Source organism: Stegastes partitus, unplaced genomic scaffold (genome assembly GCF_000690725.1).
Source record: "Stegastes partitus isolate 25-593 unplaced genomic scaffold, Stegastes_partitus-1.0.2 Scaffold484, whole genome shotgun sequence".
In the NCBI taxonomy this organism is placed as follows: Eukaryota; Metazoa; Chordata; class Actinopteri; family Pomacentridae; genus Stegastes; species Stegastes partitus.
In genome coordinates, this window is record NW_007578215.1 from 295352 (window position 1) to 319229 (window position 23878).

The 23878-nt window shown below is 41.2% G+C and overlaps 1 protein-coding gene across 1 annotated transcript in view; it reads left to right on the top strand.

The window, feature by feature from the left end:
• The window catches only part of mmp11a (matrix metallopeptidase 11a), a 38505-nt gene extending 14901 nt beyond the window's left edge, over positions 1 to 23604 (top strand). Inside the window, exons 2-8 of the mRNA XM_008287044.1 lie at positions 7125 to 7351; positions 12881 to 13024; positions 15561 to 15694; positions 16808 to 17046; positions 18458 to 18668; positions 20264 to 20524; positions 21440 to 23604. Of these exons, the coding sequence (XP_008285266.1) occupies positions 7125 to 7351; positions 12881 to 13024; positions 15561 to 15694; positions 16808 to 17046; positions 18458 to 18668; positions 20264 to 20524; positions 21440 to 21558 (1335 nt within the window). The 3' untranslated portion in view covers positions 21559 to 23604. The remainder of the gene's footprint in view (positions 1 to 7124; positions 7352 to 12880; positions 13025 to 15560; positions 15695 to 16807; positions 17047 to 18457; positions 18669 to 20263; positions 20525 to 21439) is intronic.
• Positions 23605 to 23878: the final 274 nt, after the last annotated feature.

Genomic DNA, 23878 nt, shown 5'->3' on the forward strand with positions numbered 1-23878 from the left:
GATTTCCCTTGTGGATCAATAAAGGTTATCTCAGTCTAATGGATGACAGCTGCGGTCTAAGGACAATGGTCCCACATTTGGGGATGCAAACCCTCTTCTGCTGGATGAGGATCTGTCTTAACTTGTTTCTCTTCAAAACAACAATGAGAATGCAGTTTAGTTGTATAGGAACCTAATTTTGAGGGTTGATAAAACCACAAAACCGAACCTTTGCACCCTGAATGGCATCATTAAGCTCACGGCGCTGATCTCAGAGGATAAAGTGATGGAGGCTCTGATTGTTTTCATCCAGCGGCTGGTTGCCTGGTTCTGCTCAGAGGAAACACCAGCAGCACCTCTGAAGCTCATAAAGCCCATAAAACGGTGGAATTTGTTACCTTTGAAGAAAGTCAGGCGATCGCTTTCCAGTCTCTGCGCGGAGCTGGTCTGGCTGCTGGATGGAGCTTCGTGTTGACGGTGAAGGCGTCCAGCTTTTGGCAAGAAAACCACAGAACACACCTAAAAAACAAAAAACAAGCAGATTAATGCGACTGTCAGTTGAAAGGAAAGCCTATTTGAGAAAGTCAAAAATCAACAACGGATGTATCCCATTAAGCGGTGTCTACCAGCCATCCAAAGCTCTGCTGTTGTACAAAAAAACACTAAATAACTCATCAGTATACTGAATAACAGACTGGTGCTGCAGTTTGTTTTTACTTTTGCCACCAGAGCATTAAATATGGATTAATCCGCCGCTAAAAGTAGTTCCTAACAAATGCACCATTTCCTCCATTTCGCAAAAAACGACAGTGACAAGCAGCTAATTGAGGAAATCAGGGAGAGTCTTTTACAATATAAAACCATATAGTTGTGCTGTACTGAAAGTATTAAGAGGCGGACTTTGTGGGTTTTTTATATTGTTTTATATCTTGTCTTATAGTTAATGTTATTTACAGAAAACCAAAGCAATTAATTTGTCTTTTGCAACATTTTAAAGTCTATTTAAATCAGGATCTTTGTTTTCTTGTTTGTAAGAGCAAAAATAAGCTTCATTAATGAAGATAAAACCAAATATTAGGAATATCAGAATCTATATTTGTGTGCTCTCAGCGAAAGACTAAGCAGAGACGATTATAAGACAGACGAACACTCTTGTTTTTGTGGTTTCATTGTCAGTTCATGTTATTTACAGGAGAATAAGATAATTAATTTGGTTTTTGGGATCCCTCAAAATATGTTGAAATACAAATCTTTGGTTTTTGTTGTTTGTAGGAGCAAAAATAAGCTAAATGAGAAAAGATAAAACCAAACATTGTGTGTTTGTTGATACAAAAAGCTCAATCGAACAAGAAACCTTTAGGTATTCCAGACGAACACAATCTCTCTGTTTGGGTTTAACCTTGAACTTTGATGTTGAACCTGATGCCGGCTTTTATTCGGTCGTGGGGTCAGACGGGTCCAATAATCCGTTTGACACACAGTTGGGGGGTTTAGTCCTTTAACTGCTGCTTTTTTTTCTTCTCGTCTGTCTCTTTGAAATGACGGCGGTGACCTCTCTGCACCCAGCACTTAGAATTAGCCAAAGTTTTACGAGGCTGAAAGCCGACACTCCCTCCACCTCGCCTCGGTGATCGGGATCAGCCAGCGTCAGTCTAAACTGTCTCGTTTTGGGCGACTTGCGACCAGGTGACTCACAGTTCAAACCCCCGACAACGGCAGCCGAGGTGTCTGACGAAGGGGGAGACTGCTGTGACTGGGCCTCGTGGTGGAAACCGTCAGTCTGGCTTTAAGGGTTTTATCAGGAGTTTATACTGTAGTTATGAGTGTTATCCCAACAGAGGAACACTGGTTTGACTGGACTTAATGGGAATTTCAAGGTGGCATTGAAAAGAAGTTTTCCTTCCAGCAGTGTGGATAATAACGTTGGTCGAACTGGAGCACAATGAGGAAAAAATATGACGTTTTGCAGTAAAATCTCTTAGTAAGAAGGTCCAAGTGGCTGCACCTTATTCAGATTCCTGCAGTAAAAACAAGAACCAAATGTTCACAAAAGTATCGAGGTGGAAGACAAACATATGTCACTTTAAGTCACAATAACAAAGAGATCTGTCGTCCTCAATTTGCCTGATGAACATCTAAATGATTGTGTATGATGGTAGAATTAAACGGTTGTACTGCATTTAAATCAACTAAAAATGTCACTGTTTAACAGATATCTGCAGCTATTTTCACAGTTTTTGAATGTTGCCGTATTCCAGCGTTTTTTATCGTATTTTCTGGTTCCTTTGCTGCCAGATTTTTTTTAATTCATTTTTTTATTGATTTTTTTTTTTTACAGTGTATATTTGAAAAAAATGCCACTATTTGCACCAGATATTGTAAAGAAAAAATAAATCAAATCAAATTTAAACAACAAAAACAAAAAAGGAAAAAGCCACATTTGGTTCTGTCACAGCAGAAAACCTTGAAAGTTCAAAATCTGACAATTCATCTTGTTTTTATAGTAACCAGCTCCGGCAAGCGGTGTAATTTTATCAATTTAAAAAAAAAAAAAAAAAGATAGAATGCCTCTGAAACCCGCTTGCAGAGTTCAGAGGGTTCAAGCTTTGATAAACATTTGCAGCTTCTTTCCCACTAAGTATTTGCTTTGGGGGTAAATCTGCTCTAACAAGATGATGCACAAACATAAAGCCTGGTATTCGTTTTTTTTTGTTTTTTTTTTGCATTTGGTCGTCCAACAGTTTCTTTTACATCCTTCACAAACCATCGACCTCAAAAAATCCCAAATGAAGCATAAACCAACCGGCAGGGCTCTAGAACATCTCGGGGATCCGACCAATACGTTGCCCGCATTAATTTTGCAACGCAGCTGTGCTCACGCTTGAATTTTGTTTGTTTCTGCCAACTGTCAAACAGTGGAAAACCTCAGGAGTGCGTAATGCATTGCATACATGCATGTAGAGTCAACAAAACACTGCATCGTGGAGGACAAAAACTAAACAACTATAGCTTTAACTGACATGTTTTTGCTGCTGAACTTGTTCAAACTTTGACCAAAACTTTTTTATAAACGTTGAATGCACTTTGGAAGACTCTGACATTTCTGGATTTTAAGTTAAGTTTAACGTATGTTTTAAAGAATGTTGACACACCAGCCGTGCATTTTTAATCTAATCATATCACATTAACTCAGGCATTCAGAGAAACAGTACCTACTATGTAACTCAGTGTCTTTACCAAGCGTCGGACTGAATTCCACGCTGGTAATGTTTTCCAGCAGTTTCATGTCAACAGCCTTTACATCGATACGTTTCAGAGCAGGCTTTACATCTCGATAAGGGTTTTTGTTGTTTATCTGAGGTTTTTGTTGTTGGCCTCCGCTGCAGGAAGGCAGATAACGGCGCAGAGAAACCTCACACAGAACGAGGCCGAACGAGAAGCAGGTCTTCTGGGGGGACGCCTTTGAAACCTCTCGGGGGTCTCGGCTTGGAAGCCAATTCGTAATAACACTAACAAGACCATTTAAAGACAGGCTGCAGGACACGAGCAGAGACATTCCCCCCCTCGCAACGTGAATAAGTGCTTTGTGCGGGGGGGAAATAAGCGGCCGAAATCTCCTTTAAACAAAGTGAAACGCGGGAGGTGGAGGGTTGCGGGGGTTTCTGGGAGGTGTGTACTGTTTGTTCTGTGATCCAGACCCATCAGTCACTGTGTTTCTGCAGTCTGGAGCACATTCCACGAATCCTGCTGGGTTTTGTTCTCCATAACCTACAACAACGACACAGTGGCGTCCCGCAGAGCGGAGCGAGTTGGGCCGCTTTAAACAACAAAAACACGACGGTGACTTCACTCCAATAAACATTCTGCATTCAGTTATTCTGCGTTTGTTCAGTTTATGGATCTGACGTGAATCAGGGGAGGCTTTTGATTTAGAATCGGTTGATGTTTTGCTACTTTTCTGTTTCAAAAGGCCAGAACGGACTATTATCAAGGCTGAAACACATCTGTAATCATAAATCCATCTCAGGATACGGTTTCAAAATGTTTCTTCTGGTAAACATGAGGTTATATAAGGCTTTAGAGGACTCACATATGTATCATATTCATGCAGTAACTTAGCTGTAGCTGTTCGTTCCAACTCTAACATAGTTCTGTTTGATTTGTTTACTCACTCGTGAACAATCTAGATGTTGCTTTTCTTCGAGACGTTGTGAGTGAACATCCCTTTTGAAATCCATCAACAAATTCTCAGTTGGGTTGAGGTCTGTGCTGTGACTCGGCCACTCCAGAGCCACCTTGTTGTCTTCAAACCATTTCTGTGTAGTTTTGGCTGTTTGCTTCGGCTCATTGTGTTGATGGAAAACAAATCTTCTCCAAGTCTCAGTTCTCCTGCAGACTGCATCAGGTTGTCCTCCTGGATTTCTCTGCACTTTGCTGCATTCATTTAACCCTCTACTTTTACAAACCTTCCAGGGGTGCTGCTGAGAAGCATCATGATGATGCCACCACCATGCTTTACATCATGATGATGCCACCACCATGCTACACGATGGAGATGGCGTGTTTGTTTGGGGTCCACTAATCGTAGCATCTAGGCCGATGGACAAAAAACTCAGTTTTGGTCTCCTCAGACCAAAGAACCTTCTTTCAGATGGCTTCAGAGTCTCCACATGTCTTCTGGTGAACTCTAGTCCAGATTTAATCTGAGCTTTTTCCAACAGAGTCTTTCTCTTTGTTTCCCATAAAGCTTTGACTGCTGAAGAACAGACAACAGTTGTTGTATGAACTCTCTCTCTCCATCTGAGCTGCTGAAGCTTGTACCTCCTTCAGAGGACTCATAGGAGTCTTGGTTTCCTCCCTCACTAGTCTCCTTCTTGCCCAGTCTTCAGTTTTTGAGGACGTCCTGCTCCAGTCAGATCTACTCAGGTTCCATATTCCTTCCATTTCTTAATGATGGATTCAACTGGACTCCAAGAGATATTCAGTAACTTGGAAATGTTCTTGTATCGTCCCCTTACAACCTTTTCACAGAGGTCTTGGACTGTTCTTTAGTCTTCATGGTGTGGTTCTATCCAGGAGTACTGACCCACCAGTGACTGGACCTTTCAGATACAGGAGTCTTTATACCACAATCACTGAGACACATTCACTGACCTCAGATGAACTTCATTTTACTAACTATGTAACTTCCTGCACCAGTTGGCTGCACCTGAGTTGAATTAGTCAACTTTAATGGGGGTGAAGACTGATCCAATCACTTACTTTGTATTTAATATTTTTAATTAAATTACATTATTTTGTAGAAAACTGTTTTCACGTTGACATTGAGAGTCTTTTTTTGTAAATTCTTGTCAATAAAGCCACATTAAATTGCCCAAGACTCAATGTTGAAAAGCAATAAAAAAAACTTCCATGGCAGGTTAGTAGTAAAGTTTTGTTAGCATTTGTTAGCAAGCATTGTTATATAATAGTTCTGATTTTGTGGTTTAATAAAACATCAAAAGTGGTTTAGTCCTTAGCGAGAACCTCCCTCCACACATATATGGATTCTATACGACAATAACAGCAAAAAAAGTAGGCCAAAGATTAGAGCTGCGGTGGTCTTGAAATCCTGGAAAGATTATGTAAGCGAGAAGCTGTGGGAAGATTCATTGGATCTGATGTCGGAGGTAATGAGGTTCATCTTTGCGTAATATATCGATAGCGTCTTTTCCCACAGGTTTTTCGGAGCAGCAGCGGAAAAGGAAATGCACGTAATTTTGCGATAGCAGGAGAACACCCAACAGCTCCCCACTGCCGCCGCAGATGTGGTTTTGGTGTTCGGGCCGAGTCAGATGAGGAGCTGCTCTTCTCTGTAATTTGCTTCTGTGGAAATGAGCAGAGCCATTTCCTCTGGATCTGGCAGGGGGGGTATTACCGATAATGGGACACTCTGGGACTGACTGTCTCTTAAACTGGGGCAAGACCGTGGCTCGCTGACCTGATTATGCGTGTATGGGGTGATTAACCTCGGAGATCTAAATGAATTCATATCCACTGCGATAAACGTCTGCCTCAGGTCTTTCTTGTGGTTTGCTGTTGTTTCTCCCCCCCTGCTGACATTTGTTTTTTTCTTACTCATTCGCTTTTTAATGTTTCCTCTGCTTTATAGATAACAATATCCACCACTTTGGTGCAGAATATGTCCCTTTCTAGCTCCATGTTTTTGTTGTGGGACTCCACTAGAGTAGTTTTTCATGCTTCATAGTTCCAAAAAAATCCATATTTATATCATACTTCCTGTTAAACAGCCATTATTTAAGACCCTACTCCTTAAAAGCCCACTTTCTTCTGATTGGCCAGCTTCCGGAAGCCTGCTGCACCCAGTGCTTGTGAGCACCAATGGAAACAAGCCAAATTCACATTTTTGTGTTGTTTTACTTGTTAATTTCCTTACTTTGCTTCAAATTTGCTTGATATTGTCATGGAAAACTAGCTACCGTTACATTATATATGATGAAAATGGCGTGGCGTCTTTGCCACGTCAAATTTATAATCTGTTAAAACTAAGAATGAACACTTTAGATACTATACCTCGTCAAGAACGCTAGCCATTAGCTCAAAGCATTGCTGTAGCCAAGGAGCTGCTTCCATGACTGTCAATTAAACCTTGCCTCTTTCCTTTTGTTCTTTTTTTTTTTTTTTTGACATTTTATACTGTGTTTGCCATTTTTTTTCTCTTCTGAAAAAGAAATTAATTTCAGCTTCAAATTTGTCGTCATACGTGACGAGATGTGCCAAAAATTGCAATTAGAGACAAAAATTGGGATGCATAGTACTAATTAATAATATTGCTTAGACTTATTTTATCTGTGTGTCAGGTCATCTCCTCCTAAATGGACTGAACTCTCTAGCAAGTGACCATTCATGGACTGAGCATACCTTTAGCTACCTACAAATCTTATCCAAGCAAAGATCAGCTGCTCAACCCGGCTTTATGTCTGCATTTTATCCACTTAGGTGCTCAAATTCAGCCAAAATATTTTACAGAGCTTAATCAGTGACAGTCTGTAAAAGGTTATGACCAGTTAACGCGAGCTAACTAGCAAGACATCGTGAACTAACTACAAACCGAAAAAGATAAATGAACTCCGTTGTTGTTCCAGATCTCTGAAAAGTTCCCGGATCTGAAGAAGAGAGGAAAAGTTTCTCACGCTCAGGATTTGGTCAAGGAGGCGAGTTTGTCAACCAACCGCTCGATCACGTGGAACCGACCTCGTTGCGGTGTACCGGACTTCCCCACCCAGAAGGACGTGCACTATCGGGGGCGACACCGCCAGAGACGCTTCGTCCTGCACGGAGGACGTTTGGACAAGACGGCCCTCACCTACAGGTACACTTAGTGGACTGTAGCCTGCAATCGATGCGTTTAGGGAACACTGGTAAACCTTTGTGTATTATAAATAATAACAAATAAATAAAATGCATTTTGTCACTAAAAATAATGAATTATAGTGATAAATGGCTTCAACTTGACATTAGAATTTCTTATTAATAAGTAATTTTTGGTTGCTCATCTGTCTGAGCTGTAACTGAATGGAGACTAGAAACTTCTCTGTGCACAGCTGCCTAGTTAGCGCTGATTGTAGCCTCTAATGAGGCATTTAAGGAACATTGGTCAATTTTAGCTCATGTCAGTAAGCAGCTCTTCAGACAGTGAGGTGTTTTTGGTTTAGTTTTATTATGTTTTGTGTCTAGAAGATATTGAAGATAATTTTAAGTCTTATTTTGGTGCAAATATTCATACATTAGCATGAATGTAGCACAACTGATTGGATGCTACAACTGAGGCGTTTAGGGAACATTGGTAAATTTTAGCAACTGTCGATAAGCAGATGTTTAGCAAGTGAAGCATTTTTGGTACAGTTTTATTTATATTTTACCTCTAGGACAGGGGTGCCCAATCCTGGTCCTCGAGAGCCCCTATCCAGCATGTTTTAGATGTTTCCCTCTTCCAACACACCTGATTCAAATGATCATCTCATCATCAAGCTCTGCAGAAGCCTGATAACGATCCTGATCATGTGAATCAGGTGTGTTGGAAGAGGGAAACATCTAAAACATGCTGGATAGGGGCTCTCGAGGACCAGGATTGGGCACCCCTGCTCTAGGAGGTGTGACACATTAAGGTTAAGAATATTCCAGGTCCTTTTTTGATGCAAAGATTTGCACATGAGCATGAATTTATTAAGACATAGACATGAAAGCTGAGCTGTTCATTTAAAAGTGAAAGTGAAATAAATGCATTTTGTCCCTAAAGTCAATAAATAATCGTTGAAAGTATCCGTACAATTGTGGCCATACTGGTGCAGCCCTGCTTTCAGCGTATGAACTTAAAAGATGACATGTCAATACTGTGTTTACAACTCGCGTCTGCTGCTACACGTTTAGACGTTATGGACCCGATGACCTGCAGAGCACTTAGGAAATGAAGTCCTGCACTTATGATTCAGAAAAAGGGGTGCTGGTTTTCTTTCATCTGAGGCCTCGGCACCATCGGGTGTCTGGCGGTCGTCTGCTGCCTCTCTGTCTGAGCCTCCTGGGGTCCCTTTTCATTGTAGTCATTCTTGAACCTAACAGTATATTAAGACAGACAGAGAGAAAGCAGGAGAGGGGGGGAGGTGGGAGGCGGAGTGCTTTTAATAGCAGCACTGGCCACACACTAATTAGATTCTGCTGGATCGGACCAATATAGAGCTCATGGTGACACCTGATGGAGTGATGTGGTTAACCAGGAAACCATCAGGACCCAACGAGGCCACCGTCCCTCCCCGGTCTTGTCAAAATGACTCAGATACAAGTGGAGCCGAGTTAATGAGTCTCTATTTAGAATCGGGCGGCTTTTTGAAGCTCGTGTAGCAAGTTGCGGCAGGACCCTCGAAGTCATGCCGGGTCAGAGTTGTTTTAACGGCTTTAACGCTGGTTAAATAAACTGAAAAGAAGCTCTCAGGTGGCTGCAACATGCTGAAGCATCCAGGATGGTGTGTTAGAGCTGTGGGAGGGGAGGTAGACCCAACAAGTCTTCATCATTCTTTAAATCTGGTGGGTGAAACCAGCTCAGTATTTTTTTTCCCCTTTTAGCTCAGTTTTTGTTCTCCACCGACTCCCAGAAAGAAATACCCTCTTCTTTAACTATTAATAGGTATTTTTAGTCAGTGTTTACTTTGTTTGCGTTAGTTGTTTTCAGCCACTACTGCTTTTGTTTTCTGTCCTTCTGGTCACTTTTTTCTGTGTTTCCTGTCGCTGTTTCCAGTCACTGTTTACTTTTGCTGTGATTATTTGCTTTACGCTACCAAACAACTTGGTGTCAAATGTTTTCAGTCACTATTTGCTTTGCTCTCTGTTGCTGTTTTCAGGTGGTTTTAGTCAGTGTTTACTTTTGTTTTCCGTTATGTTTTCAGGTGCTTCAGTTGCTCCTAACTTCTGTCGCTGTCTTTAGATGTTTTCAGTCACTGCTTTCTGATGCTGTTTTCAACCACTGCTTACTTCTGTCTTCTGTTGCTAGTTTTCAGGTGTTTTTAGTCGCGGTTGCTTTTGCTTTTTGTCGCTGCTGACAGGTGTTTTTGGGTGCTGTTTAATTTTGTCGTCATTATTTGCATTGTGCTACAAAACTACGTGCTGTCACGTGTTTTCAGTCACTGCTTACTTTTGATTTCTGTTGCTCATTTCAGTTGTGTTTACTTGTGTTTTCTGCAGCTATTTTCATACATTTTCAGCCACTATTTAGTTTTGTGGTCATCGTTTGATTTGCTTTAAGCTCCAAAACTACTTGGTTAAGTTTGTACAATTGTGCAAACATTTAGCACAAATCTACAGTTGCTTTCAGGGTTACCAGACCAGATGAGTAATATTTTAATTTTAGCCACTTTATATATCCATCCATCCATTATCTATACACCACTTAATCCTCACTAGGGTCTTGGGGGGCTGGAGTCTATCCCAGCTGACTCAGGGTGAAGGCAGGTTCACCTGGACAGGTCACCAGTCTATCACAGGGCTACACTTAGAGACAGACAACCAAGCACACTCACATTCACACCTACAGACAATTTAGAATCACCAATTAACCTCAGCATGTTTTTGGACCATGTGGGAGGAAGCTGGAGAACCCGGAGAGAACCCACGCTGCACGGAGAGAACATGGAGACTCCACGCAGAAAGATCCCGGGTGTCCTCACCGGGACGCAAACCGGCGACCTTCTAGCTGGGAGGCAACAGTGCTAACCACCGAGCCACCTTGCAGCCCCTTTCAGCCACTTTAAATGTCTAAATTTAAAATAAAACCTGGTGATGTTCATGTGTTTTACTACATATCCTGTAAAACAACCATCGATGAATAAGCCGTATATACAGTATTTTGTTCAGACCCAGTTTCTCAAACTCCAGCAGTTTCTACAAAACAAGAAGCACAGAGCAGGGTCAGCAGTTTCCTCCATGTACAGTCTTTATAGCAACCAGAAGCTTCATGTTTATTGTAGATGTCACAGTTTGATTATTGCATTCGACTCAAGCCCACATTCACTGCCTTGCTGCAACAAATATTCACAAAAGCACCAATTCATAATGAATCCACCATAACAATTACTGTTTTCTTTGTTTATTTGCTTTAAACGACTGTTTTCAGGGAATCGTTGAGCGTCTTTTAAAGCTGTAAACACAAACAGCTCTTTAAAGGTTTCTGTAGGAACAAAGGTGCTCGGAGTCACACTGAGCAACACTTGTGTAATCACCGATTTAAAGCTCAGCAATGTGACCTGATGAGTCACTTTGAGACAAACAGTTCCCCGTTAATCTTCCAGGTATTTGTGCAGCGAGCAAGAAGCTCCGCGATTTGTGGAAGAAAACTCCCCTTTGTGGAGATAATCTGCACACGTATGCGATCGGCTTTTTGTTTTTGTGCACAATTTGAATTTATGATCAAACAAACGCAGCTTGTTTTTAGGAATCAGAGAATTGACAGCGCACCTTATGGGTATTTTTCACACTTCAGCTCCGTCGTTCCCTCAACAGATGATATTTTCTGTAAACACAAGAGACAGTAATTGAGATGAATGCCAGTCGAGTTTTTTATTGCTCGTGCGTCTCCAAATGAAGACCACATTTCCCATAAACCCTGCTGCTTCCTGTCCTTCTGGACTCTCGGTTCATTTAAAAAAAAAAAAAAAAGATGAATCGATCAGATAAATCCTTGAAGGCAAACTCTGCACTGACAGCTTTTATTCCAGTGATTGATCTTTAGGCAATCAGGAAACCTTAATAAACAAAAAGTCTTTGCGATAAAATCAATAATAACCTCATATTTGTTCATTAAATTTGACATGTTTAGTCTAATTCCACCTCTTTCCAAATTCCACCCGTAAATCTCACCAATTAACGTGTTGCATCTTGTTGTTTCGACACAGAAACCCTAAAACCACGCTGTGCACTTCTTTTTTTTTTAAAGGGAACTTCATGTTGAAACTATTTCTATTAGGGTGGCCAGGGTTGCCAGGTTTGGTGCCGCCGTGCCAAAACCGCGGCGTAGCCAGGAGCACTGAACCGAATACAAGCGAAACACGTCCTGACAGATCAGTGTTTAGTCTTCACGAAAGTGGCTTCAGCCTTTTTAATTGCTTACAAAATATCGAAGTATCCCTTTAAATCTTTGGCTCACATCACCGTCTTGGCTTACATGGTTTTTAGTTTCAGAATCCAACTTTCATCACCTCTGAAGCTGGCGATAAGCACAACAAAAATATTTAAATACTTAGTTTTCACCTTTTCCCATCCTGGTGCCAAATAAATAAAGGGCCAATTCTGATCAAATTCAGCTGATATGCTGCTGCAGCATCTCAGATTTTGTTCAGAGTTTACTTCTTTGTAGTTCTGGACCCAAAACTAAAATACTTTTGGCTGAATTTTGAGATGTTTTCAGATCTGGTACTTTTTGCATTTTTTCACCATCGTAAAATTACCTTTGGATCCATTTTAAAGGGCTCAGTATCTCCAGAAGTGTAACTCACACGGCCATGAAATTTGGTGAAAGCACAGACAGAATAGTTTCCAGCAGATCTAAAGGATTAAATGTTTCCAGCAGGGGCCAATTTTTTTCATTAATGGCGCATGAAAATGGAAGAAAGTACAACATTTTGGGTGGTGGGGTGGTGTTGGGGCTCCAGAAAGTTCCTGTAAGTGTGCATATATATATGGATGTATTCATATTTCCTGCTAAAAATACAGACTGTGGTCGACGTTTTATGAACTTTTGAGGCCTCTAGGATGAGTAGAATTTGATTTGTGCGACGCGCGGCAACACAGGGTTCTAGTTTTTTTTTGCTATGTGGACAGAAAGATGTGGCCTCAATGGCAGGACAACAAAACCTGGTGTCCATAAGGGTCTCTATGTTCTCGTAAATATAGCAGTGTGGAAGTATAAAGTAGCATAAAAAATGGAAACTCAAATCAAACTCAATTTCTCAACCTTTCTCTGCCTCAGCGCCTCTCATTGTTTAGTGTTTGATTTCTTCCAAACTTCCAGATTTATGCTCATTTTACGGCGGCTTTCAGATCTAAAAGGCACAAATGATGCCAAATTTACTCAGAGCTTCGTGTAATTTCAGTGCTTGGGTTCTGTCAGTGAAATGAGTTTCTCTTTCCATTATCACACTGGGTGGTTTTATCTAAAAGGGAAGGGAGGGGGTCGCGATGCAGTGTTTTGTTAGCGAGCCTGAGGGCGACGGTAACGGCACACCTCCCTGCCGAAGATATCAGATTAGAGGGAGGCGTTCGAGGCCGGTGGTCTTCCCCTCCTCTGCTACTGTACATCCTGTGTGTTTCTTTTTGTGTGTGTCTTTTTTAAACCTGTGTCTTCTGATTCCCGCAGGATTGTCCGGTTTCCCTGGCAGATGGGCGAGCAGAAGGTCCGCCGGGTCTTCAGGGAAGCGCTGAAGATCTGGAGCGACGTCACACCGCTCACCTTCACTGAGATCCACAGCGGGAAGGCCGACATCCGCATCGACTTCACCAGGTGGGAGGAAAGAAAGAAAAACACCTTTAGAAGGAGCCTGAACACACTGCAGGCTGTAAACTGCATCAATACTGAATAAAAAAGCTCAAATAACATCTGAAAAAGATATTGAAAAGCCCACACTGAGTAAAAAGGAAGCTTAACTCTGATCAGAAGGTGTCAAGTCGCAATGACGAACTGCAGTCACTAAGTTCCACTAAAGTTCCACATCAGTCAATTTCAAGAACTTGTGAAAAAGTTGTTTTAAACCTGATGCATGTCATCAAGTGGCGTCTTTTGAAAAATCTGGAGCCGAGGCGTCAGTAAGAAGCTCCAGGTAACATTAGCTGCTTTTGGTCTAATAAACCTCAATGAGTGACCAAACTGCCACGTGACTGTCTGACTGGATAAGTGCAGGACTGAGGAGGTGCAGCAGAATGCCATGGCCCTAGTCCTGGTTTTCTGAGGCTTTTTTCTTTACTCCTGTCATAATTTAACTCACTGTGGCTCATTTTTCACTGCAACATTAAGTCCTGCACCTCTACGGAAACAGAACAACCATGAGGAAGATCTTCTGTCTGTATGACACAGTTAGAATGACAGAAATCATAACAGAGAAAAGAAGAAGGTGAAGTTTTTGGATCAGGCGATACCAACATTGTGAAAATACGGTGACTCTACATTCCATATATTTAACTATTTCCATGTTTACAGCCTCTACAGACTTTTTCTCTGGACTCAAAAGATGTTTCACCCTGTTGAATGTGTCTTCAACAACTTCCTTCTCTGTTCACTGTTTATGAGCCATGCTGCATTTATTTTATTGGTCCAGCATGTTTTATTTTCCTCGTGTCTTTTCAGTTGCGTTGAACAGTTTACATTATCAAATTATTGAATGAGACATGCAGAATAAAATGATTTTGATGAAATATAATTTTATTTTTCCCACTTGAACAGCACATAGCACATGATTAGTTCAAGGGAAGTTGGAAATCAGAAAATTATTTCTGATGGCCCTGATGCATGGGGTCAGTTTACAAGCCTTTCAAACCTGCTGGTGGGTTTTAGGATCCAGAGAGTGAAAACTAAACTTTTTGTATGTGTTTTAGCCTTTGTTATCCCCTTTGTTTACATGAGGCGATGTTGTGCAATTGTGGCCAACACAGCACTGGTGCTAGCCCTGCTAAAAGGGACTTTTTACACGTCTACACATAAATGTACAGTTATTCTTCCACTAATGTTTTTTAAACAAAGATGGAAGCGTCACATTTGCACATGTACCTCCAGACCTTCAGACTGAATCCATCGTCAGACAGCTGCAAGCTAAGAACTAAAGCTCGAGCTGCTACTAATTATCATTTTCATTGTTGATTATTTTCTTGATTTATTGCTAATTGTTTTGCAGACCAGAAAAGAGTTTCACAATATTACAGAGGATGATTTCCAACAACACAAGATGTCTACAGTTATCTGAGACACATTAAAGCTAAAGCTGGCAGATGTTTAGCTTAAAAAAAATGATTACAAGTACAGATCAGTTAATAAAATTGTTATGTTTTTTTTTTCTCGGAAATTCTCATCTGTGTTCCCAACAAACTCTAACAAAAGTCTATTTATGAGTCTGAACCGGCAGAATCAGATCAGATCAGAAGATTTTTGTTACAAAGGGTTTACGGAGCTGCAGAGATGGAAATGAGATAATAGCGGCAAGAAAGGACAAGTAGATTACAAACACTGGAGTTTTTTTGGTTTTGTTTTTATGGGGGATCTGTGTCATCATTGACATCACTTCATTTATCTTGTTGTTGCTTCAGTTGTTTATTGCTGTGGAGATTTCTTGTTTTTCCGCTTTTTGGTTCAAGCTGTATTGATTGTCACGTCACTGTTATGAAACTGTTGGTCAGATTTTGAAAAGAAAAAAACATTCAAACGTCAGAATTTACACCAACTAGCTCCACACAACCACATCCACCTTATTATCAAATAGGAATGAGGAAAAATGGAACATGAAAAACACAAAATCTCTATAAATCTAACCCAGCGACAAGAAAGGGGAGAAAAGTATTTCTTTTATCAACTGATTGGAGGTTTGTAAAAAAGGACAAATTCACGTTTTCGACTAGTTCAAGAAACCTTTCCTGTATTTTGTTGGTTTGGAGGCTCAATAGAAGACACATTAAATATAAGTTACAGTGCCGGTTTTGTTTTTTTTTAGTTTTCAAGCTCAATGCCAAACATTTTCTCGCCGTCTGTGTCTCCTATAACAGTAGAAATCTTTGTGTTTTGTGATATTCATACCATATAATTATCAAGAGAATAACTGAGCAGGCTAATCAGCATCTTAAAGCACATTTACCTGCCGCTCTGATGGTATAAGCAAGCTTAACGATGCGTTTTTAATTAATGTTTCTGCGTATTTATGGCACCAGTGTTGCCTGTAATTGTTGAATCGTCCTTAAAGCTGACAGACTGTCGTTGAAGTTCTTGTTCTTCATGCTTTAATCCGCTCAAAGTGCCCTTTTAAGCTGATCGGCGCGTTTGTTTTCTGAACCTGCAGCTACTGGCACGGAGACAACCTTCCCTTCGACGGCCCGGGTGGGATCCTCGCTCACGCCTTCTTCCCCAAAACGCACCGACAAGGCGACGTTCACTTCGACTATCACGAGTCGTGGACCCTCGGAAACCACATGGGTGGGTTGACCTTACTTTTTTTTGTGCCACTTAAAGTAAAACATGAAAACGTGAATGTTGCGTTTATCAAACTGTGAACAGCGAAAAGTGACAGATAATGAAAAGTCTTGTGTTTGTGGAGAACGGGAGCTTCGTATATTAAAGACTGGTGGTTGAAGCTCAGTAGAACTTTAGTCACAGGCTGCTCTGACATGGTGGTAAAATGTCTGGTCACATGTGGTATGTTTGCCATCATAAATGTCAGAAGCAACTTGTCGTAGTTTCTGATGTATCTAGGAAACATCTGCAGTGTCATGTCAGCAAGTTAAAAAACCCTCATTTAAGGAATCTGTACCTACACTGAGGCCCCAGTTTGAGATATCGACAGCATCATTCTGGCTTAATTTAGGTTATTCAATTCAGTTTTGTTTACATGGCACCAATGCACAACATATGTCATCTCAAAGCACTTTGGATGGAAAGATGAAGACCTTATAAGTTTTAAACAGATACCCAACAAATCCAAACTTTCCTTTGCATTCCCGTTGACCATGCGCTTCACGATAGTTGGAACAAACAAAAAAACCTCCCTTTTACCTAGAGGGACATAAAAGCCAAAAAAAAGGTCAGATAGAACCAGGTTCGGGGAGGGCGGCCATCTGCCTCGACCAGTCAGGGTGAGGATGGGAGCTACAGTGGACGATGCAGGAGGAGACGACATTATACCTGGTCAGAATTAAACTGTAGACCTGAATCTAGTCACAGTTCAGCTGCAGATATCCACAGTGTGAAGGAACTGACAAACGTCAGATGGGTAAAAAAAAAAAAGATGATGTGGATGTCTTGACAAGGAAGAATTCAATTACGTATTTCTGCAATGCATATCCGGTGTAGCTTCCAAAAGCTAAACTGACTTGCTATATAACACACCTGTGCGTGAAGGAAACAGGTAACAGATGAGTCAGCAGGCAGAGGTACTTTTTCATGACTCGCTTGTTGGCAGTGGATCGACTCAGGTAGCCAAATCCCCCCCTCCCCTCGTCTGCCACCTCAAGCAGGTCAAAACAAACGCTTACAACTATTTTCAGACTCCATCTTTACCAGGTGTTCCCCTCCTCCACCTCACCCCTGCAGGTACAGACCTTCTCCAGGTTGCCGCCCATGAGTTCGGGCATGTCCTGGGCCTGCAGCACTCCCGTGAGCCTGGAGCCATCATGTCCGCATTTTATTCCTTTTCCTACCCACTGAGACTGAGCGAGGACGACAAGCAAGGCATCCAGTACCTGTACGGAGCTCATCCGCTAGTCATGCCCTCGCCGCCGCCGCCGCCACCACCTCCATCAAACCCAGAGACCAATGAGATCTTCCCTAATGTGAGTGGAGATGATGAAACTTGATAATAAAAAAAAAACAATCCTGGGGTGGCTGTGAAGACTGGCTTACCAATCGTGAAGCTGCACCAAAGTCCATGTACGCCCATGAGGAAATGTGGCGATGTCCTTTAGTCGGTCCACCACCTGGGTCCAGAATAAAACAACTGATAACACGAACATAGTCACAGCAGCCAGATGACGAAACCTTAAAGGGTTTCGTCTTCAGCCACCATGAATCTGACATTTTAACTTTTTAGTGAAACATTTTGAAACCTATTGGATGGATTTCCATGAAATTTGTTGCAACGTTTTAGGATGAATATTACGTGTACGTGAAATTTGCATCATCAGATCAACATTTTAATTTATCCAACAGTTTACGAACCAACAGAGAGGAGAACTTTATTTGCCCCTATGGGACCTCACCTAAAAAAAAAAACTAAAAAAAAAAAACATGTGTTGACCCTGTTTGAATTGTGCCATGAATTACACGTATGATGTCAATTTAAAAGATCACTTTACAAGTCAAGAAAGTCACAGCTTGCCTTAAAATTGTAAGTATAACACTTAAAACCTGTACTTTAAGAGACGACACATCCCAAAGGTAACTCTGAACCAATAGAATGGAGGTAAATAAAATTTAAAAACTAATGTTCAGAAGGTTCGGCTGCAACTACTAAAGAAATGCTTTCTGTCTCTATTGTCTGCAGTTTGATTTCAAAGCCCCAACCTCACTGGACAATGGCGCCCCCCCCCTTAAAAAAATCCCAGTTTAACCCCTGTCCATGCGGCATTGAATCATAATAAACTAGACTGTGTTTTAAAGGTAACAGTTAACATGTGTGGCTCATGAATTTGGACAACAATGGAGCTCTATGGCACAAACTAAACAAAATAGCCCCTTTCTAATGGGAGCCATCCAGTTTTATGGGATTTGTTGTCAAGAAGTAAAATATAGAACGCGATCAGCCATATCCTTTAACTGGCATCGGTTTCTGTGGTTACAAGACACTTAGATAGTAAAATATATTTCAGGGCTGCATGTCTATGTGACAGTGAACATCTTTGAAGCTGCACCACATCATACAAGAATGTATTTTTGAACCGTAGATGATAAATGAGGCTGAAAGACAACAGTAATCTTTCATTCCCCGGCCGAGCACTGGGGAAAAGTTTCCACTACAGATTAGTTTCTTGTGTAAAACTTGTAACCGAGAGGTTTTTCACATTCTTGTGATGGTTTGTGGCAATAAAAGCGGTGTTCAGCTGGAGCCCTAAGAAGCACTAAAGCCCTCTTTATCCTTTCAGACAATAAAACGGCTCCTTAACACTTCATCCCGCTGCAGTAAATATTCCCCTTTATGTTTGCGTGTGTTGTTGCATGTGGAAATGCACATGTGATGTGTCTTAGTTCCAGCCCGACGCCTGCCAGACGGACTTTGATGCTGTGTCTATGATCCGAGGAGAGCTGTTCTTCTTCAAGGCGGGCTACGTTTGGAGGATCAGGGACGGGCATCTGGAGAGCGGTTACCCGGCGCTGGCGTCCCGTCACTGGAGGGGGATTCCCGACAACATCGACGCCGCCTTTGAAGACAAGTCAGGGAATATTTGGTTCTTTCAAGGTGGGCAGCGAAGACTTTTGAGCTGCTGTTTTGTGGTTTTTGGTTTCGTGTTGGTGCAGGATCGAAGGGGGATGTAATTGTATAGAAGTAAAGTACCCTTGTAGGCAAGTTTAAATAGGTGTAAAAATGTTAATTAACATGGATGTGCTGCAATTAAGGCTATCATGTGAATATTTCTTTATTTAGATAGAGATAAGGTAATGTGTGCAAACACTGTAAAAGCCCCCTGGACTTCCTAAAACTGTCTTTAATGTCAATGTACTTTACATTTTTTGAGACATACCTAACATTTCCCCAGATAAACTGTATTATGTGACTTTCTAGGCAGGTTAAAACAACCTTAGCTGTTCTTGCCTTGGGAGAGAAGGTCGATAACTTGCTCAAAGACTCAATATGGAATATGTGGATGTTTCAAAACTTTGTCTTGTTCTTATTGCCAGCAAATGAAATGGAATCCACAATACGTTAGTCCAACTTTCCGTACTTTGACTTACCTGTCCCGTCATGCCTATCAGATCCTACTGAAGATGTAAATCTTTAAAAAAACATCTCTCAAAAATGTTGCTAACATTCCCAAACTAACTTTTTCTCCAAACTAACTCCTGATGTTGTGAAGGTCGAAAAATAATTTTAGTACGTCCAAAGTTGTTAACAAAATCAGGGCGTGGTGTGTCTGAAAATAATTTTGTTTGTTTGACATTAAAATATTGGGAAATTCAGTCTGCAAACATCTCCAAGCTAGCTTTTCCTCCAAGCACTCCTGATGTTTTGAAGTTCAAAAAGTACTTCTGTTTCAGTAAATCAAGAGTTTTTGTTATAATTTATATTATTTTTTTTAAATGGATGTGTATCCTAAAACATTTTATGGAGCTAATTTCAGTGCCATGCTAACTTGCTATTGTAACTGATAGCAGCTAACATTAGCATGTCAACATAAACACCAGTGTTTCAGCTTGATTAGCAAGGTGGCTAATATCTTACGTAATTTTTGTTGTTTGTACCAACTAATAAGTTGCAAGCGATACAAGAATCACACCTTTGCAGTTTTTAGTTTAGAAGCTGTGGTGGTTGCTAGAAGCAGTTAATGTTTGTCTCAATATGTCAGTTTAAAAGTTTGTATTTGTGTAAACTGACTGACAGTCCATGAGTGAGTGTTGTGGTTGGTGATGTTTACTGCTGCATAACATTTTTCATTATTATAGTCGCTGAACAACTGTTTCATGGAAGGTACTCAAAGTAACTAATCCTAGCAACTAGCTAAAGTAGCATTACACGCTCATGAAGTATCCAGATGCTGGCTCTGTTTGAGTGGACTCCAAAAACCTGCTGAAAAAGAAGAGGAAAAGAAAACAAATGTGACTGAAATTGACAAATGTGACAGAACAAGCTTTTTCATCTCACTTTTTTCTAATTTAAAGATATTACGGTTATGCTAGCTAAGCAGATCTCCCCTGCAAACAATGCTACAGTTAACATGGACAACGACGTAGGATGAAGCCAGTGCGCAACATGACATCAGCTGTACTTACTAAGGTCTGGAAAAACCAATAAAAACAGTGAATTTTAGCGCTGAACGCAGTCTGCTGTCTCTGCAGGTGAGGACTACTGGGTGTTCGACGCTGAGATGAAGATCAAAGGGCCGGTGTCCATCAGGAGTTTGGGTCTGTCGGTGTCGGGGATCCAGGCGGCGCTGCGCTGGGGCCACGACTCCAACTACAACACCTACTTTTTCAAGTCAGGCAGCTACTGGAGGTTCAGCCCCTGGCAGAACCAGGTCGAGTCCGTCTACCCTCGCAGTATGCAGGACTGGAGCGGCATCCCCGACGACGTGGACGCCGCCTTCAGGGACATCTACGGTAAATACCAGAAGCGTTTGTATGTTAGTTACAAGGACATTTCAATCCAAGACTGATACCTTCACAATGAAGAACAGCTAAAAATACACTGTTTATGGCTGCATACATATATTGCCTATAAAAAGCATTAACCCCTCCTTGAAGTTTTCCCTTTTATTGCCTTTCAACATTGAATCTTGGTAAATATAATTTGGCTTTTTTGACCAGAATTTAGAAGAGAAAAAAAAGCCTTTTTCACGTCATAGTGAAAACTGGCTTCTCCAAAGAAAAGTCAATTCATTAAAAATACTAAGTAAGTGATTGCATATATATTGAGCCAGTATTTAGTAGATGCACTGTATTGATCCTGTGATGGTCTCAATCAGCCTGAACATCTGGACGCTGCATTGGTGCTCCGTTCTTCTTTGTAAAACTCTTTAAGCTCTGTCAGGTTGCATGGGGATCGCGAGCAAACAGCTTTTTTGAGTCTGTTTGCTTTTTAATTTACCGTCTGCAGCTACAAGCCTGCTGCCAAAAAGCATCATGATGCTGCTGCCACCACTGTGCTTCACAGTGGGGATGGTGTGTTTGTCCACCAAACACAGCATCACGTCTAATCACCAAAAAGCTCGATTTTGGTCCATTAAACCAAAGAACCTTCTTCCAACTGACTTCAGAGTCTCCCACATTATTTGACATCACTTTGTAGAAGTCTGAAAGCTGTTTTCTGTAGGATCTTGTCAAAAAAAAACAAAACAAATGAAATTGACCATGATTCAATGCTGAAATGCAGTCAAATGGGAAAACTTGCAAGGGAGGTGAATACTTCTCATAAACACCAGAATTAATGAATTAATGAATCAGTGAAACCAACAACACTGGTTATCGTGGGATTTCTCTGTAAGTGTAAATCTTTTGCGTTCTCTGTTTTTGCAGGCTACGCTCACTTCATCCGAGGACGACAGTATTGGAAATTCGACCCCGTTGGCATGAACTCTTTGGAGGGCTACCCTCGCCACGTCGGCATGGATTTTTTCGGCTGTAGAAGCGTGTGAAGTCTTCGCCTGTGGATAATCAGATTTGTTTTGTTTTTCTTTGTTTGACCATGAAGAGGAGTTTTTGGAACAAAGACGTTTTTATTGTATTCGGATTCAAGAGGACGAGACCTTTAAATCTGTTTATGCTTCACTCCATTTATTGATACTCAGATCAATTACACCTTCTTCTCAGGAAAAACCAAGTTGTGGTCCCTCAGACTTGGCACCTCCTGTGCAGCTATGCTCATATTTATTTTGCACATTTTTGTCACCATAAGGCTGAGATCTGGGCCCTGTATTAATGATGTGTTGATGCTGATGTGAACTGCACCGCTCTCCTTTCTTTGAGCCTGAAAGTGAGATTTTCGGTTCACGGGCAGAACCGATGCAGACTGTCTTACTCTCTGTCGTCAGTGTTTTCCATTTCAGCTGGTTTGTGTTTTCATCGCGGACGGACTCGCTGATTCAAAAGTGTTTGAAGAGTGACATCAAAGTTAAACCTGCATTAGCCCAGTGCCTTCTTTACCTATCAAATGACTAAACGATCGACAGTTTTAGCTTCTTTAGGATGAAGTTGACTTTCCCGCCAACATGACACGCACGTTCCACTAATCACAACATATAAAACAAAAAGTTCTTTTATCACACAGACTTTTTGAAACCTGTCAAGATTTTTTGACAGTTTGATCAATCAGCTTTTGAAGAATTTCAGGTTTCTGGCCCTGAATTCTGTCTCTCAGGCACTCCCCTGCTGTCCTGTGTCACCAGCAGTCGAGTTTTCATCCAAATTTGGTCAAAATTTTCAAAAAGTAATCACAATGAAATGCAGAGTGAAGTGTGATTTCATCTACTAAAGTTATGAGATCTTTACGATTTGGTAATAGTAGATGCACCAATCGTCCAGTGGCCTGCCATTAAAACTGTTGCAGAACAAGTGTGAACATCGCACAGAAATGTGCATTTATGTTTGCTTCACGTCTTGATGATTTGAAGAAGTTTCTGCACAGATGTTTCCCTGCTGCTTTTCAGTCACCAGTTTCATGTTTGTGTTTTTTACTCCATTGCACTTTATCGACACCAACTTTTCCACTTCAGCCAGGTGCTAAAAAACTTTGCAATACTTTGACTTTCTGGTGCTTCCACTCTGTTCATGCACAAAAACAGATGCATGGAAATTAATGGAACAAAGATCTGAGGAGTCCTTGCGTTGCCAAATGAAGAGCCAGTGCAGACACAGCTCCTACAGCCTTTTTCTTATCAATCTTGCAAATAACAGGCTGCTTTTCCACTGCAGGAACTAAAAGCAGGCAGGAAGTGGTGCAGATGTTTACAGGAATGACCCCCAATGGATCCTTTAAGGCTTTTCTGCTTCTGTTTCGGTGTAGAGTCCAACAGCTTTGACCACGACGTTGACTCCAAGCGCACCAAAACGACGACTAGTTGTAGTTACTGAACGTATCTCCGGTTCTCTGTAGGAAACAACAATAGAGGTTGCTATGCTGGCCTAGATGGTGTCTCCTACGTTGTTGATGGTGATGTTAGAGAGGGGATCAAGACGGCAGAAAAATGGTGCTTGTCGTTTTTTCAGGGCTACTCAGAAGTACCCATCCTAGAATTTAAGCTTTATTCTAGACCGTGAAATGGTCGACAGGTTCCTGGAGTGGAAAGCAACCTCACGAAACTCGCCACAACCAAAGGTAGCAACCAACATGCTAGTTAGCTTTGCTGTGCCACTTTCAGGCAGGAACAACTTTCATGTCCAAAAACACCTGCAAATACTGTAATGTTTGACACTACAGTCACATACTCTGTTTGAAACACATTTTTCTCGAGACAGAAAGGCCTAAAAGCAACTCAGGTGTGTGTCACTGAATATAAAACCCCTGCCCTAAACTGTGTACACAAGATGGGTGTAGTTACCTCGGTGCCACCCACTGGTTTGTGAATCGTCGTGTTGAGTTTGGCGTTTGATCGTCGCCATCTTGGTTTGTTGAAACGCGACAAGATCTGACTTTTTTTTTTTTTTAAATCATAAAGTCTAGATATTTAAAATGGCATCTGTGACATTTTAGATTCATATGTCAAATAATTTCTGAGCTAAAATGTTAAAAACAAACCCGTCGGCCCACTTTCAGCAGGTTTTTTTCTCACATTGAAATTTGAGGCTGTTTGAACGACAACAGCTGAAGAACTATTAAAGATAAAAACCTGAGATTTTCAGTTATTTCTCATCATGTCATTAATCTCTTAGCTATATTTAGAGAACCATTTTGAACAATTCTAAAATTGGATCAGACTATCTACCTAAGCTTTTTGTGTTTGTGGTACAGCTGGTTAG